The 13,030-nt window shown below is 44.6% G+C and overlaps 1 protein-coding gene across 5 annotated transcripts in view; it reads left to right on the top strand.

Moving 5' to 3' along the window:
* The window catches only part of DNA2 (DNA replication helicase/nuclease 2), a 57,848-nt gene that overhangs the window by 23,883 nt on the left and 20,935 nt on the right, over positions 1-13,030 (top strand). For all 5 annotated transcript variants that reach the window (XM_062214758.1, XM_062214757.1, XM_062214759.1 and 2 more), the window contains 6 exons: positions 1,759-1,876; positions 2,911-3,076; positions 5,509-5,703; positions 9,059-9,289; positions 12,024-12,140; positions 12,229-12,338. In XM_062214758.1, the coding sequence (XP_062070742.1) occupies positions 1,759-1,876; positions 2,911-3,076; positions 5,509-5,703; positions 9,059-9,289; positions 12,024-12,140; positions 12,229-12,338 (937 nt within the window). The remainder of the gene's footprint in view (positions 1-1,758; positions 1,877-2,910; positions 3,077-5,508; positions 5,704-9,058; positions 9,290-12,023; positions 12,141-12,228; positions 12,339-13,030) is intronic.

Here is a 13,030-nt window from a genome sequence, read left to right as displayed (position 1 = left end):
TGCTGCAGATAATGCTGTCTGCCTCCTGTGTGTTAATCATATTTTAACTGCACTTTACAAAGCAGGAGTATAATTATAGTCTGACATCTTTATGCATGCTGATTTTGTGATTTGAAATACTGGGCCTTCTTAAATCGTTTAACCTTTGAATCTTGGAGATCTGGAAAACAAGTGATGAACTTGTCCTTATTTTGTGTATGACTCCACCTAAATGACTTGCTCTTGCTGTTAAAAGCTTTCTGCTTAAGGGATTTTTTTTCTTTTTTTCTTAATTTGAAAGACAGACAAATACATATGCAGACACACACACACTGAGTGATCTTTTATCTGCTGATTCACTCCCCAAATGCCCACTCAGCCAGGACTGGCCAGAGCTAGCAGCTCAGAACTCAGGATAGGTCTCTTGTATGGTTGGCAGCGACCCAAGTACTTCAGCCACCCTCCTGCTGCCTCCCAGAGTGCACATGATTAGGAAACAAATCTGAACTGAAACTGGGACTCCAACATGGAATGTTAGCAGCCCACATGATAATTTAACTGCTGTGACAGATGCTCATCTCTAAAGGACTTTTTTTTTTTTTAAAGTATTTTTAAAAGATTTATGGGGCCAGTGCTGTGGCGCACTAGGTTAATCCTCTACCTGCAGCGCTGGCATCCCATGTGGGCGCCAGGTTCTAGTCCTGGTTGCTCCTCTTCCAGTCCTGCTCTTTGCTGTGGCCCGGGAGGGCAGTGGAGGATGGCCCAAGTGCTTGGGCCCCTGCACCCATGTGGGAGACTGGGGGCGGGGTGGAGGCACCTGGCTCCTGGCTTCAGATCGGCATAGCTCTGGCCGTTGCAGCCATTTGAGGAGTGAACCAGCGGACGGAAGACCTTTCTCTCTGTCTTTCTCTCTCTCATTGTCTGTAACACTACCTGTTAAATAAATAAATAAAAATCTAAAAAAAAAAAAAAAAAGATTCATTTATTCATTTGAAAGGCAGGGTTACAGAGAGAGAAGGAAAGACTGCTGGTTCATTCCCCAAATGGCCACAACAGCCAGGACTGAGCCAGGCCAAAACCAGGAGCCTGGAGCCTCTTCTTGGTCTCCCACATGGATGCAAGGGCCCAAGTGGTTGGGCTGTCTTCTGTTGCTTTTCCAGGCACATTAGGAGGGAGCTGGATTGGAAGTGGAGCATCCAGGCCTTGAACCTGCATCCATATGGGATGTTGACACTGCAGGAGGCAGCTTAACCTGCTATACCCCAACACTTGCCCCAGAGGGGCTATTTTCTAACATCTGAGTTTTTCTGAAGAGCATTAGTAAACTTAAAGTAGTTAATGATGCGTCATACTTTGGAAAAATAGCACACTCTCTATAGATTTATTTGTCTCAGTAGCGATCATGTAAATGCTAAACTTTTTAGTGTTTTAAATAGTAAAATGTCTAAAGACCATTAACTTAAATGTCACACATGATTTGATTAATTTCTCTCCTTAATTTATTGGAAATCTAAATATTTGCTATGTAAGAGAGATTCACTATATTTCATTATTATCTTAAGTAAAACCAAGCAGCATGAACTGTGGTTGTTTTGTAGAAGTTGAATGTTTGACATCAGTTTTGTCGTGTTACCTTCACCAGTTTGGTTCATGTTATTTTCAAAATGAAAATAGGTTCATTTTCCTTTTTATTATAAAATTATGTGTTGATTGCAAGACAATGTAGAGAAGTAGAGAGACCTGCGGTTTGGCTTAACAGTGTGTTCAATGTCTGTGCAGGTTGTTCTGTATACACTGCTCAGCCAAGAGAGAAGAGCTGACCCCGAGGCTGGCTTGCTTCTGTACCTCAGGACCGGTCAGATGTATCCTGTGCCTGCCAACCACCTAGACAAAAGAGGTGGAGCTGGTTTTTTTCCATTTTACTTCTCTAGTTCACTTCCTCCCACTTTAACTTTCGCAGTATCTTTGCAGGGAAATAAAATCAAGAAGTTTCTTTTGATGTGAGAATTTTTGAAATCCAGGCATATAAGGGGTCTTCAGAATGTTAATGGAAAAATTTGTATTTTTTAAGAATTATGCATGGATTTCAAAAATTTCAAAATAGATGTCTCCTTTACTTCCATTTTCCATAAATTATAGAGCTATCTTCATGTTTATACCTGACAGTTTGCTTGCTGCACTTGCTAGGCCTACTACAGGTTGTAATTTGTAGTTGCGGTAGTTTTTTGTGTTTTTTTTTTTTAAAGATTTATTTTATTTATTTGAAAGGTAGAGTCACAGAGAGAGGTAGAGACAGAGAGAGAGGTCTTCCATCTGCTGGTTCACTCCCCAGATGGCCGCAACGGCCGGAGCTGCACTGATCCGGAGCCAGGAGCCAGGAGCTTCTTCTGGGTCTCCTACTTGGGTGCAGGGGCCCAAGGACTTGAGCCATCTTCTACTGCTTTCCCAGGCCATAGCAGAGAGCTGGATCAGAAGAGGAGCAGCCAGGACTAGAACGGCACACAGATGCCAGTACTTAAGGTTAGGGCTTTAACCTGCTGCACCACAGTGCTGGCCCCAGTTGTGGTAGTTTGTAAAAGGAAGTTGATGTTACTCATCTTTAAAAATTTTATGACTCGAAACTTTCTTTTTAAATTCTTATATTAGAGATAATCTAGATAGCTCTGTTTATTCTCAGCATCTAGCCAATAAAATATCTACAAAGTACTTCTAGTACTTTGACGTATGTAGCTATTTAAAGAAGCTGTTCAAGCGAACACAAAGTTAGAGCTAATACATTTACAGTGGTTATTCTACTATGGTGGGGAAAATATGTTCCCTAATTTTTTAATTCAGTTTAAATCTGAAGGTTTTACTTTTATAGTATAAGGAGATACATGGTATACTTTATTAGATTCTTACAAAAAACACTTACCTTTTTTTTTTCTATAGAATTATTAAAACTAAGAAACCAGATGGCCTTCTCTTTGTTTCACCGTATTAGCAAATCTGCTACTGGAAATGATAAGACACAACTTGCTTCTTTGCCACAAATAATTGAGGAGGAGAAAATCTGCAAATATTGTTCACAAGTGGGTACCTGTGCTCTTTATAGCAGGTAAATGCAAAAGCATTATTTCCGAAAGTACAGTTGAATGTGGATTGACGCACTATGATTCAACATTGATTGTGGGCCTTAGCTTTTATGATTACACACACACACAGAAACAGATTTATTTCTCACTTCTTTTTTTTAAAGATTTATTTATTATTTATTTGAAAGGCAGAGTTAGAGGCAGAGGCAGAGAGAGAAGGGGCGGGGTGTCTTCCATCTGCTGGTTCACTCCCCAGATGGCCACAATGGCTGAGGCTGCACTGATTTGAAGCCAGGAGCCAGGAATTTCTTCCCGGTCTCCCACGTGGGTGCAGGGGCCCAAGGACTTGGGCCAACTTCTACAGCTTTCCCATGCCATAGCAGAGATCTGGATTGGAAGTGGAGCAGCTAAGACTCGAACCGGCACACATATGGGATGCCGGCACGGCAGGCAGTGGCTTTACCCACTATGCTGGATCGCTGGTCCCCAGATTTATTTCTCTTCTGCTGGTTTATTCCCCAAATGCCCACAATATCCAGGGCTGGGCCAGTCCCAAGGCAGAAGGCAGGAACTTTTTTTATGTTTTAAAGATTTATTAATTTATTTGAAAAGTAGAGTTACAGAGAGGCAGAGAGAGAGAGAGAAAGAAACAGAGTTCTTCCATCCACTGGTTCACTCCCCAAATGGCTGCAATGGCTGGAACTGGGCCGATCTGAAGCAGGGAGCCTAGAAGTTTCCTCCAGGTCTCACACAGGAGCAGGAGCCCAAGGAATTGGGTCATCTTCCACTGCCTTCCCAGGCCACAGCTGAGAGCTGGATCAGAAGTAGAGCAGCCAGGACTTGAACCCATGCTCATATGGGATGCTTGCACTGCAGGTGGCTGCTTTTACTGTTATGTCACAGCACCAACTGCCAACAGGGACTTAATCTGGATCTCCTCTGAGTGCAGGGGCCCATGTACTTGATCTGCTGCCTCCCAGGCTATAAGCAGGAAGGTGAAATCACAAGTGGAACTGGGCCTTGGGTCCTGGTACTTGGATATGGGATGTGGGCACCCTGAGTAGTGTTTCCTCTCTTTCTTTGTCTCTCTCTTTTCTTTCTTTCTTTCTTTTTTTTTTTTTTTTTAGATTTTATTTATTTATTTGAAATGCAGAGTAACTAAGAGGCAGAGAAAGAGATCTTTTATTTTCTGATTTACTCCTTTGGCTGGGGCTGGGCCAGGCCAAAGCCAGAAGTCTGGAATTCCATCTTGGGCCATCTTCAGTTGCTTTTCCAGGTGCATTAGCAGGGAGCTGGATCAGAAGTGGAGCTGGGATGCTGGTGTTACAGGTGGTGGCTTAACCTACTGTGCCACAATGCTATTTGATATGATTCAACAGGAGCCTGTCCTGTTGATATATGGCTGTTTTTCTTTTTCTTTTCTCTTCTTTTTTTTTTTTTTTTTTTGACAGGCAGTTAGACAATGAGAGAGAAAGACAAAGGTCTTCCTTCCGTTGGTTTACCCCCAAAATGGCTGCTACTGCTGGCACACTGCGCCAATCCGAAGCCAGGAGCCAGGTGCTTCCTCCTGGTCTCCCATGCAGGTGCAGGGCTCAAGGACTTGGGCCATCCTCCACTGCCTTCCCAGGCCACAGCAGAGAGCTGGACTGGAAGAGGAGCAACCAGGACAGAATCTGGCGCCCCAACCAGGACTAGAACCCGGGGTGCCGGCACCGCAGGTGGAGGATTAGCCTAGTGAGCCGCGGCGCTGGCCAATATGGCTGTTTTTCTACAAATGGCAAGTTTATTAGCTGTCATATGGTCATAGGTCAGTGAAAGTTTTGAAGGACACAAAGAAGTGACTAAATGTAAATATAGCCTAGGAAACAAGGCAGGATCAGAGCTGAAGTTCTAATTCAGTTTGAAAATTCACATCAAGTGCTTTTATACTTTTACAAGTATTATACAAACTTTCCTAATGGCAGGGGACTGACACCCAGGGGAGTTCAGGGCCTATAGTCCAAGCACATTTCTTTGAACTCTTATTTCCAGCATTTGTCTTATATTTGTTTCAATATGTAAATGTTTTAAGTTAGTATTAACCAAAATTGTAAGTTGAGATAATAATTCTTTCTGTGCTTATGTTAACTTGCTTATGTCACAGAGCTTGTGGTAGTAAAAAGGCCTACCTTGCTGTGTGTTGGAATGAGGACTAGACTACACCAGAATGAGGTTGTCATTTGGGGGATAGTCACTGGAGGCAAAATAATGCAGTATGGGATTTCTTACATATTTTTGTTTGGTAAAAAGCCATATGGCTTATTCAAGATTGACATGCCTTTTAAGAGAAATTATTGGCTGTGAATTTGAGTTGTGTTAATTATCATGTGTATGTACTTGTTTTAGAAACACCTCATTTCATAGCCAGCTGTTGAAGTTTTTTAAGTGCTTCTCTAACTGGGAACTTCCTGTTTAGAGCAGTTGAACAACAGATGGATGACAGTTCCATCCCAATTGTCATGGTGCCCAGAATAAAAGAAGAAACCCAACATCTGAAGCCTACACACTTAGAGTATTTCAGACTTTGGTGTCTAATGTTAACCCTGGAGTCGCAATCAAAAGAGAACAGAAAGAATCACCAGAATATCTGGCTAATGCCTGCTTCAGAAATGTAAGTGATCTGTTTAATATGTGCAATGAAATTTAAGTGGTTTGAATTAACTGGCTTGATGGCATTTGAAATTCATGACAAATACAAGTTTTGTTTTGTTTTTTTTTAACATTTATTTATTTATTTGAAAGTCAGAGTTACACGGAGAAGGAGGGGCAGAGAGAGAGGTCTTCCATCCACTGGTTCACTCCCTAGTTGGCCACAAGGGTCGGAGCTGCACCAATCCAAAGCTAGAAGCAGGTCCGCAACATGTGTCCAGGGGCCCAAGGACTTGGGACATCTTATACTGTTTTCCCAGGCCATGGCAGAGAGCTGGATAGGAAGTGGAGGAACTGGGACTTGAACTGGCACCCATACGGGATGCCAAAACTGCAGGTGGCGGCTTTACCCCTATGCCACAGCTCCGGCCCTGACAAATATAAATTTTATAGAATGGTAAAGGTAAGTGATTTCATTCATTCATGACAACTCCAGATGGTTACTGGTGAATTGTTTCTATGTGCAGCAGCATCTCTACATAGGCTGTGATGTTGCAGTCAGTGTTATAAGTATTTTTTTTTTTAAGATTTATTTATTTATTTGAGAGGTAGAGTTACAGACAAAGAGAGCGAGAGAGATGAGAGAAACGTCTTCCATCAGCTGATTCACTCCCCAATTGGCCTAAATGGCAGGAGCTGGGCTGATTCAAAGCCAGCAACTTCTGGATCTCCCACAGTGAGTGCAGGGGCCCAAGTACTTGGGCCATCTTCTATTGTTTTCCCAGGCCATTGCAGAGAGCTGCATCAAAAGAGAGAACAGCTAGGGCACAAACTGGCGTCCATATGGGATGCCAGTGCCACAGATGGAGGCTTAGCCCACTATGGCACAGTGCCAGCCCCAGTAATTCATTTTCTTTTTTCTTTCCATTTTTTTTTTTAAAGATTTATTTTATTTTCTTTTTTCTTTTTTTCTTTTTTTCTTTTTGACAGGCAGAGTGGACAGTGAGAGAGAGACAGAGAGAAAGGTCTTCCTTTTGCCGTTGGTTCACCCTCCAATGGCCGCCATGGTAGGCGCGCTGCGGCCGGCGCACCGCACTGATCCGAAGGCAGGAGCCAAGTGGTGCTCCTGGTCTCCCATGGGGTGCAGGGCCCAAGCACTTGGGCCATCCTCCACTGCACTCCCAGGCCACAGCAGAGAGCTGGCCTGGAAGAGGGGCAACCAGGACAGGATTAGTGCCCCGACCGGGACTAGAACCCAGTGTGCCGGCGCCGCAAGGCAGAGGATTAACCTAGTGAGCCGCGGCGCCGGCCTTAAAGATTTATTTTATTTATTTGAAAGAGTTACAGAGAGAGAGGTAGAGCCAGAGAGAAAGAAAGGTCTTCCATTTGCTGGTTCACTCCCCAAATGACCACAACAGCCAGAGTTGTACGGATTCAAAGCCAGAAGCCAAGAACTTCTGCTGTTCTCCCATGTGGGTACAAGGGCCCAAGTACTTGGGCCATCTTCTACTATTTTCCCAGGCCATTGCAGAGAGCTGGATGGTAAGTGGAGTAGCTGGGACTTGAACTGGCACCCATGTGCGATGCCAGCCCTGCAGGCTGGGGCTTTAACTCGCTTCGCCACAGTGCTGGCCCAGTAATGTATTTTCAATAGATTAAATATGCCTCAAGAGGGCCGGTGCTATTGTGTAGTAGGTATAGCCACTTCCTACAGTGCTGACACCCCATATGAGTGCCGATTCAATTCCCAGCTGCTCCACTTCCCATCCAGCTCTCTGCTATGGCCTGGGAAAGCAATAGAGGATGGCCCAAGTCTTGGGCCCCTGCACCTGCTTGGGAGACCTGGCAGAAGCTCCTGGCTCCTGGCTTCGGATCGGCATAGCCCCGGCCGTTGTGATGGTCTGGGGAGTGACAGCAAATGGAAGACCTCTCTTTCTGCCTCTGTCTCTCTGTAACTCTGCCATTCAAACAAATAAGTAAATCTTTAAAAAGAAATATGCCTTGGGGCTGGTGCTGTGGCACAGCAGGTTAAAGCCGCCGTCTTCAGCACTAGCATCCCATATGGGCACCAGTTTGAGTCCTGGCTGCTCCACTTCGGATCCAGCTCTCTGCTATGGCCTGGCAAAGCAGTAGAAGATGGCCGAAGTGCTTGGCCCCTGCATCTGCATGGGAGACCTGGAAGAAGCTCGTTGCTCCTGGCTTTGCATCAGCTCAGCTCTGACCATTGTGGTCATTTGGGGAGTGAACCAGTAGATGGAAGACCTCTCTCTGGCTCTACCTGTTTCTGTAACTCTCTCAAATTAAAAAAAAAAAAAAAAAAAAAAGCCTTAAGAAATCTTACTTTAAATATTATTAGTGACTTTTTTTATCAGTGATAACCATGTAAACTTGATAATATTTTAAGATGAATTTTTACTTATTGTAGAGAACAGATTAACCGGCTTTTAAAATTAATTAATTTGAAAAGCAGACAGAGAAAGATCTCCCGTCTGCTGGTTCATTCCCTTATTGTCTGCTACAGCTAAGGCTGGGCCAGCCTGAAGTTGGGACCCTGGAAGTCAGTCCAGGGCTCCCACATGAATGACATTTTTCGAAGTATTTGAGCTGTCACTTTTTTTCTTCCCGGGGTCTGCACTAGCAGGAAGCTGGATTGGAAACAAAGCTGAGGCCGGCACTGCCGCTCACTAGGCTAATCCTCCGCCTGCGGCGCCGGCACACCAGGTTCTAGTCCTGGCTGGAGTGCCAGATTCTGTCCCGGTTGCTCCTCTTCCAGGCCAGCTCTCTGCTGTGGCCCAGGAGTGCAGTGGAGGATGGCCCAAGTGCTTGGGCCCTGCACCCGCATGGGAGACCAGGAGAAGCACCTGGCTCCTGGCTTCAGATCAGCGCAGTGTGCCGGTCGCAGCGCACCACCGGCAGCAGCCATTGTGGGGTGAACCAACGGAAGAGGAAGAACTTTCTCTCTGTCTCTGTCCACTCTGCCTTTCAAAAATAAAAATAAATTAAAAAAAAATAAATAAAAAAGGAAACGAAGCTGAGACTCAATCTCAGGGACTCTGTTACGAGATGAGAGCATCCCAACTAGCAGCACAGCAGAGAGCTGGACTGGAAGAGGAGCAGCTGGGACTAGAACCTGGTGCCCACATGGGATGCCAGTGCCGCAGGCGAAGGATCAACCAAGTGAGCCACGGCGCCGGCCCCAATAGAGTGAATGTTTACTAGGCATTGCTAATGCTAAGACTTTGCTGTAAATTGTGGAAAATTGAAAACGGACAGACTCATCATTAGCGTTCATGTTCAGGGGTCAGTTAAAACACGTAAATTGTGGGAGAATGCAAATACTGTACTTACCATAAGATGTCTTTCTTTATCCTTCATAGGGAGGAGAGTGGCAACTGCATTGGCAACCTGATTAGACGAGAAAATGTAACAAGAGTGTGTGATGGACAGTATTTACATAACTTCCAGCGGAAAAATGGTGCCGTGCCTATCACAAATCTAATGGCAGGTGACAGAATTATTTTAAGTGGAGAAGAGAGAACACTGTTTGCTTTGTCCAGGGGGTATGTGAAGGAGATTAACCTGACAACAGTAACCTGTTTGTTAGACAGGTAATGAAACTACTTTTTTTTGGTCATAGCTGTATCAGTCTATAATTGGCAGCATACAACTCATATAGTTGGTTTTCTAAGTGTGCACAGTATTGTCCAACCATCACCACAATCCATTTTAGACTAAGTTTTTCACCCCAGAAAGAAACCTGTACCCTACAGTGATCATTCTCATTTTCTTTCAACTCCTCTGTTGCCTTGACAACCATTAATCCACTTTCTGCATTTATAGATTTACCTGTTTTAAACAGCTCATGTAAATGAAGTGATACAATTTGTATTCTTTGGTGATCCGCTTCTTTCACTTTGTATTGTTTTTGAGGTGTATCTTTGTGTTACAGCATTTATTGGTATTTTATTCTTTGTTTGTAAACATTGAGATAAAATTCACATAAACTCACATAAAACTGACATTTATCCATTTTAAAGCATATTACTGAGTGCCATTTTCATCTCCCTAAAAGGGAACCTCATACCCACTAAGCAGTCACTTCTATTCTCATCCCTGTAGCCCCTGGCAACCACTAATCTGCTTTCTGTCTCTATGGATTTATCCACTCTGGATATGTGATAGAAGTAGAATCCTGTACTCTGTGGCTTTTCTTTTCATTTTTTCTTTTTTTTTTTTTTTTTGCCTGACATCTTCAAATAAGTGAAATATTGATGAGATTGGCATGCGACCTCATCTCTGTTGCTGGTAATGCTCCATGTAGATAAGACCTCACTGTGCTCATCCACGTGCCAGCTGATGGACATTTAAGTTGTTTCCACTTTTTTCCTGTTAGGAGTAATGTTGTAAACCTTTACATGTAAATTTTTATGTGGACATTTCCAATCTCCTCTGTGTTGAGCTGGGAGTGGAATCTCTGGGTCTTGTGCTAATGTCTTGTCTCACAATTTGAGGACCCAGCAAATTGCTACTTTTGTTTAGTACATTATGTTCCATAGTGCTAATGTGGACAAAATCTTATCTGATTCTTTTTTAAAAATATCTATTTATTTGAAAGGCATAGTTCCAGAGCGAGTAAGAAATCTTTCATCTGCTGGTTTACTTCCCAAATGGCTGCAACAGCCAGGCCTGGGCCAGACTGAAGCTGGAGCCAGGAGCTTCTTCCTGATCTCCCACGAGTGACAGGGACCCAAGTACTTGGGCCATCTTCTGCTGCTTTTCCTAGATCATTAGCAGGGAGATGGATTGGAAGTGGAGCAATTGGGACACACACTGGCACCCATTGAGATGCCAGTGTCACAGGCTTTACCTACTGTGCCACAGCACTGTCCCAAATCTTATCTAACAACTGCCCATAACAGAATAGATACTCCCTGTGTGTCAACTTCTGATCCAGCTCTCTGCTATGGCCTGGGAGAGCAGTGGAAGATGATCCAGGTGTTTGAGCCCCTGCGCCCACATGGGAGACCTGGAAGAAGCTCCTGGTTCCTGACTTTGGATTGACTCAGCTCTGGCTGTTGCAGCCATCTAGGGAGTGAACCAGTGGATGGAAGACCTCTTTCCTTCTCCCTCCCCCATCCCTCCCTTTCCCCTTCCCCTCCCCCTCCCTCTCTCTCTCTCCTTCTTTCCGCCTCTGCTTCTGCCTCTCTGTAACTCTACCTTTCAAATAAATAAATAAATCTTAACAAAAAAAAAGAAGTGGAGCAGCGAGGATGGGATATGGGATGGCAGCACTGCAGGTGGCAACCTTACTCTCTATGCCACAGCGCTGACCCCAGTTCAGGCCTTCTTGAAGTGGGCCTTTTTGGGACTTGGTGAGTGGAGGTGTCCAGACTGGTTCCCTACCAACCAGTAATCCTAGTTGAGCCATAGCCATAGTCTGGGGTTCAGACTAGTACGGGAGGACTAGTCGCACCATTGCTTTTGTCCTTTAGGATTCCCTGAAGTTCATAGTGCTTACCATGTGTTAGATGTTTTGCAGATTCTTGAGGAATTTAATCTCATGTGTGGACACATACACATATTCTCAATCTAATATAGTAAGTGTTTGAATTGATAGGAGATACAAGAAGCACTTAATCCAATTTTAGGAGGCATCAGGAAGACTTTTTGAAAGAGCTAATTCTCGGTCTTCATCCTGTGGATTAATAAATTATCCTGGTGAAGCAGTGTGAGAAGAATATGCCAGACCTAGCAAACATGCAAAGGCACGATTGTCTGAGAGGAGGGGGCAAACTCACATTACCCTCTAATTCAGTTTTTCCACTAACTTTTTGAGGCCCCCTTGTATATTACAACCTGGATTTTAATAGCTATTCTGGGCCGGCGCCGCGGCTCACCAGGCTAATCCTCCGCCTTGCGGCGCCAGCACACCGGGTTCTAGTCCTGGTTGGGGCGCCGGATTCTGTCCCGGTTGCCCCTCTTCCAGGCCAGCTCTCTGCTGTGGCCTGGGAGTGCAGTGGAGGATGGCCCAAGTGCTTGGGCCCTGTACCCGCATGGGAGACCAGGAGAAGCACCTGGCTCCTGGCTTCAGATCAGTGTGGTGTGCCGGCCGGCTGGCACACCAGCCGTGGCAGCCATTGGAGGGTGAACCAATGGCAAAAGGAAGACCTTTCTCTCTGTCTCTCTCTCTCACTGTCCACTCTGCCTGTCAAAAAAAAAAAAAAAAAAAAAAAAAAGCTATTCTGCCCCATTTAACTCTGTTAGTGGGTAGCAGTGTGTTTCTCACACAGACTATGTGAAATTAAAAATATTCATATATATATGTATGTTTTGCTGTTTCAGGAATTTGTCTGTACTCCCAGAATCAACAATATTCAGATTAGACCAGGAAGAAAAAAATTGTGACATAGACACCCCTTTGGGAAATCTTTCTAAATTGATGGAAAACACTTATGTCAGGTTTGTAACAATGAATGAGTCTGATATTCCACCTCTCCCCTTCTAGGGAGTATTACTAAAAGCATGCTTTACCTTTTCATCTTTATAGCCAAAAACTTCGAGAGCTGATCATAGACTTCCGTGAGCCCCAGTTTGTATCCTACCTCAGTTCAGTCCTCCCACATGATGCAAAGGATGCAGTTGCCCACATTCTAAAAGGTGGGCTACAGTCAGCACTTCTGCTTTGTTTATGTTCTCTTGATTCTGGTTGAATTTAAACTGCGCTATGTTCTGATACAATCATTGATGAGGAGTACAGTTATGTTTAGATAGAGACTCAGGAAGTGGCTTGTATGAGAAGTCTTCCAAAGGTTCATGAAAAATTCGCTTTTTTTTTTTTTTTTTTTTTTTTGTGACAGGCAGAGTGGATAGTGAGAGAGACAGACAGAGAGAAAGGTCTTCCTTTTTGCCGTTGGTTCACCCTCTAATGGCCACCGTGGCCAGCGCGCTGCAGCCGGTGCACAGCGCTGATCCGAAGCATGGAGCCAGGTGCTTCCTCCTGGTCTCCCATGCGGGTGCAGGGCCCAAGCACTTGGGCCATCCTCCACTGCCTTCCCGGGCCATAGCAGAGAGCTGGCCTGGAAGAGGGGCAACCGGGACAGAATCTGGTGCCCCGACCGGGACTAGAATTCGCATTTTTAAAAAAGATTTATTACTTTATTTGAAAGGCATAGTTAAGAGAGAGAGATCTTCCATCTGCTGTTTGATCCCCACAAATGGACACAATGGCTGGAGCTGGGTCAGACTGAAGCCAGGAGCCAAGAGCTTCTTGCAGATCTCCCACGTGGGTACAGGGCCCAAGCACTTGGGTCTTCCTTCACTGCTTTTCCAGGTGAATTGGTAGGAGCTGG

Source organism: Lepus europaeus, chromosome 17 (genome assembly GCF_033115175.1).
Source record: "Lepus europaeus isolate LE1 chromosome 17, mLepTim1.pri, whole genome shotgun sequence".
In the NCBI taxonomy this organism is placed as follows: domain Eukaryota; kingdom Metazoa; phylum Chordata; class Mammalia; order Lagomorpha; family Leporidae; genus Lepus; species Lepus europaeus.
This window is presented reverse-complemented; position numbering and strand designations above follow the sequence as displayed.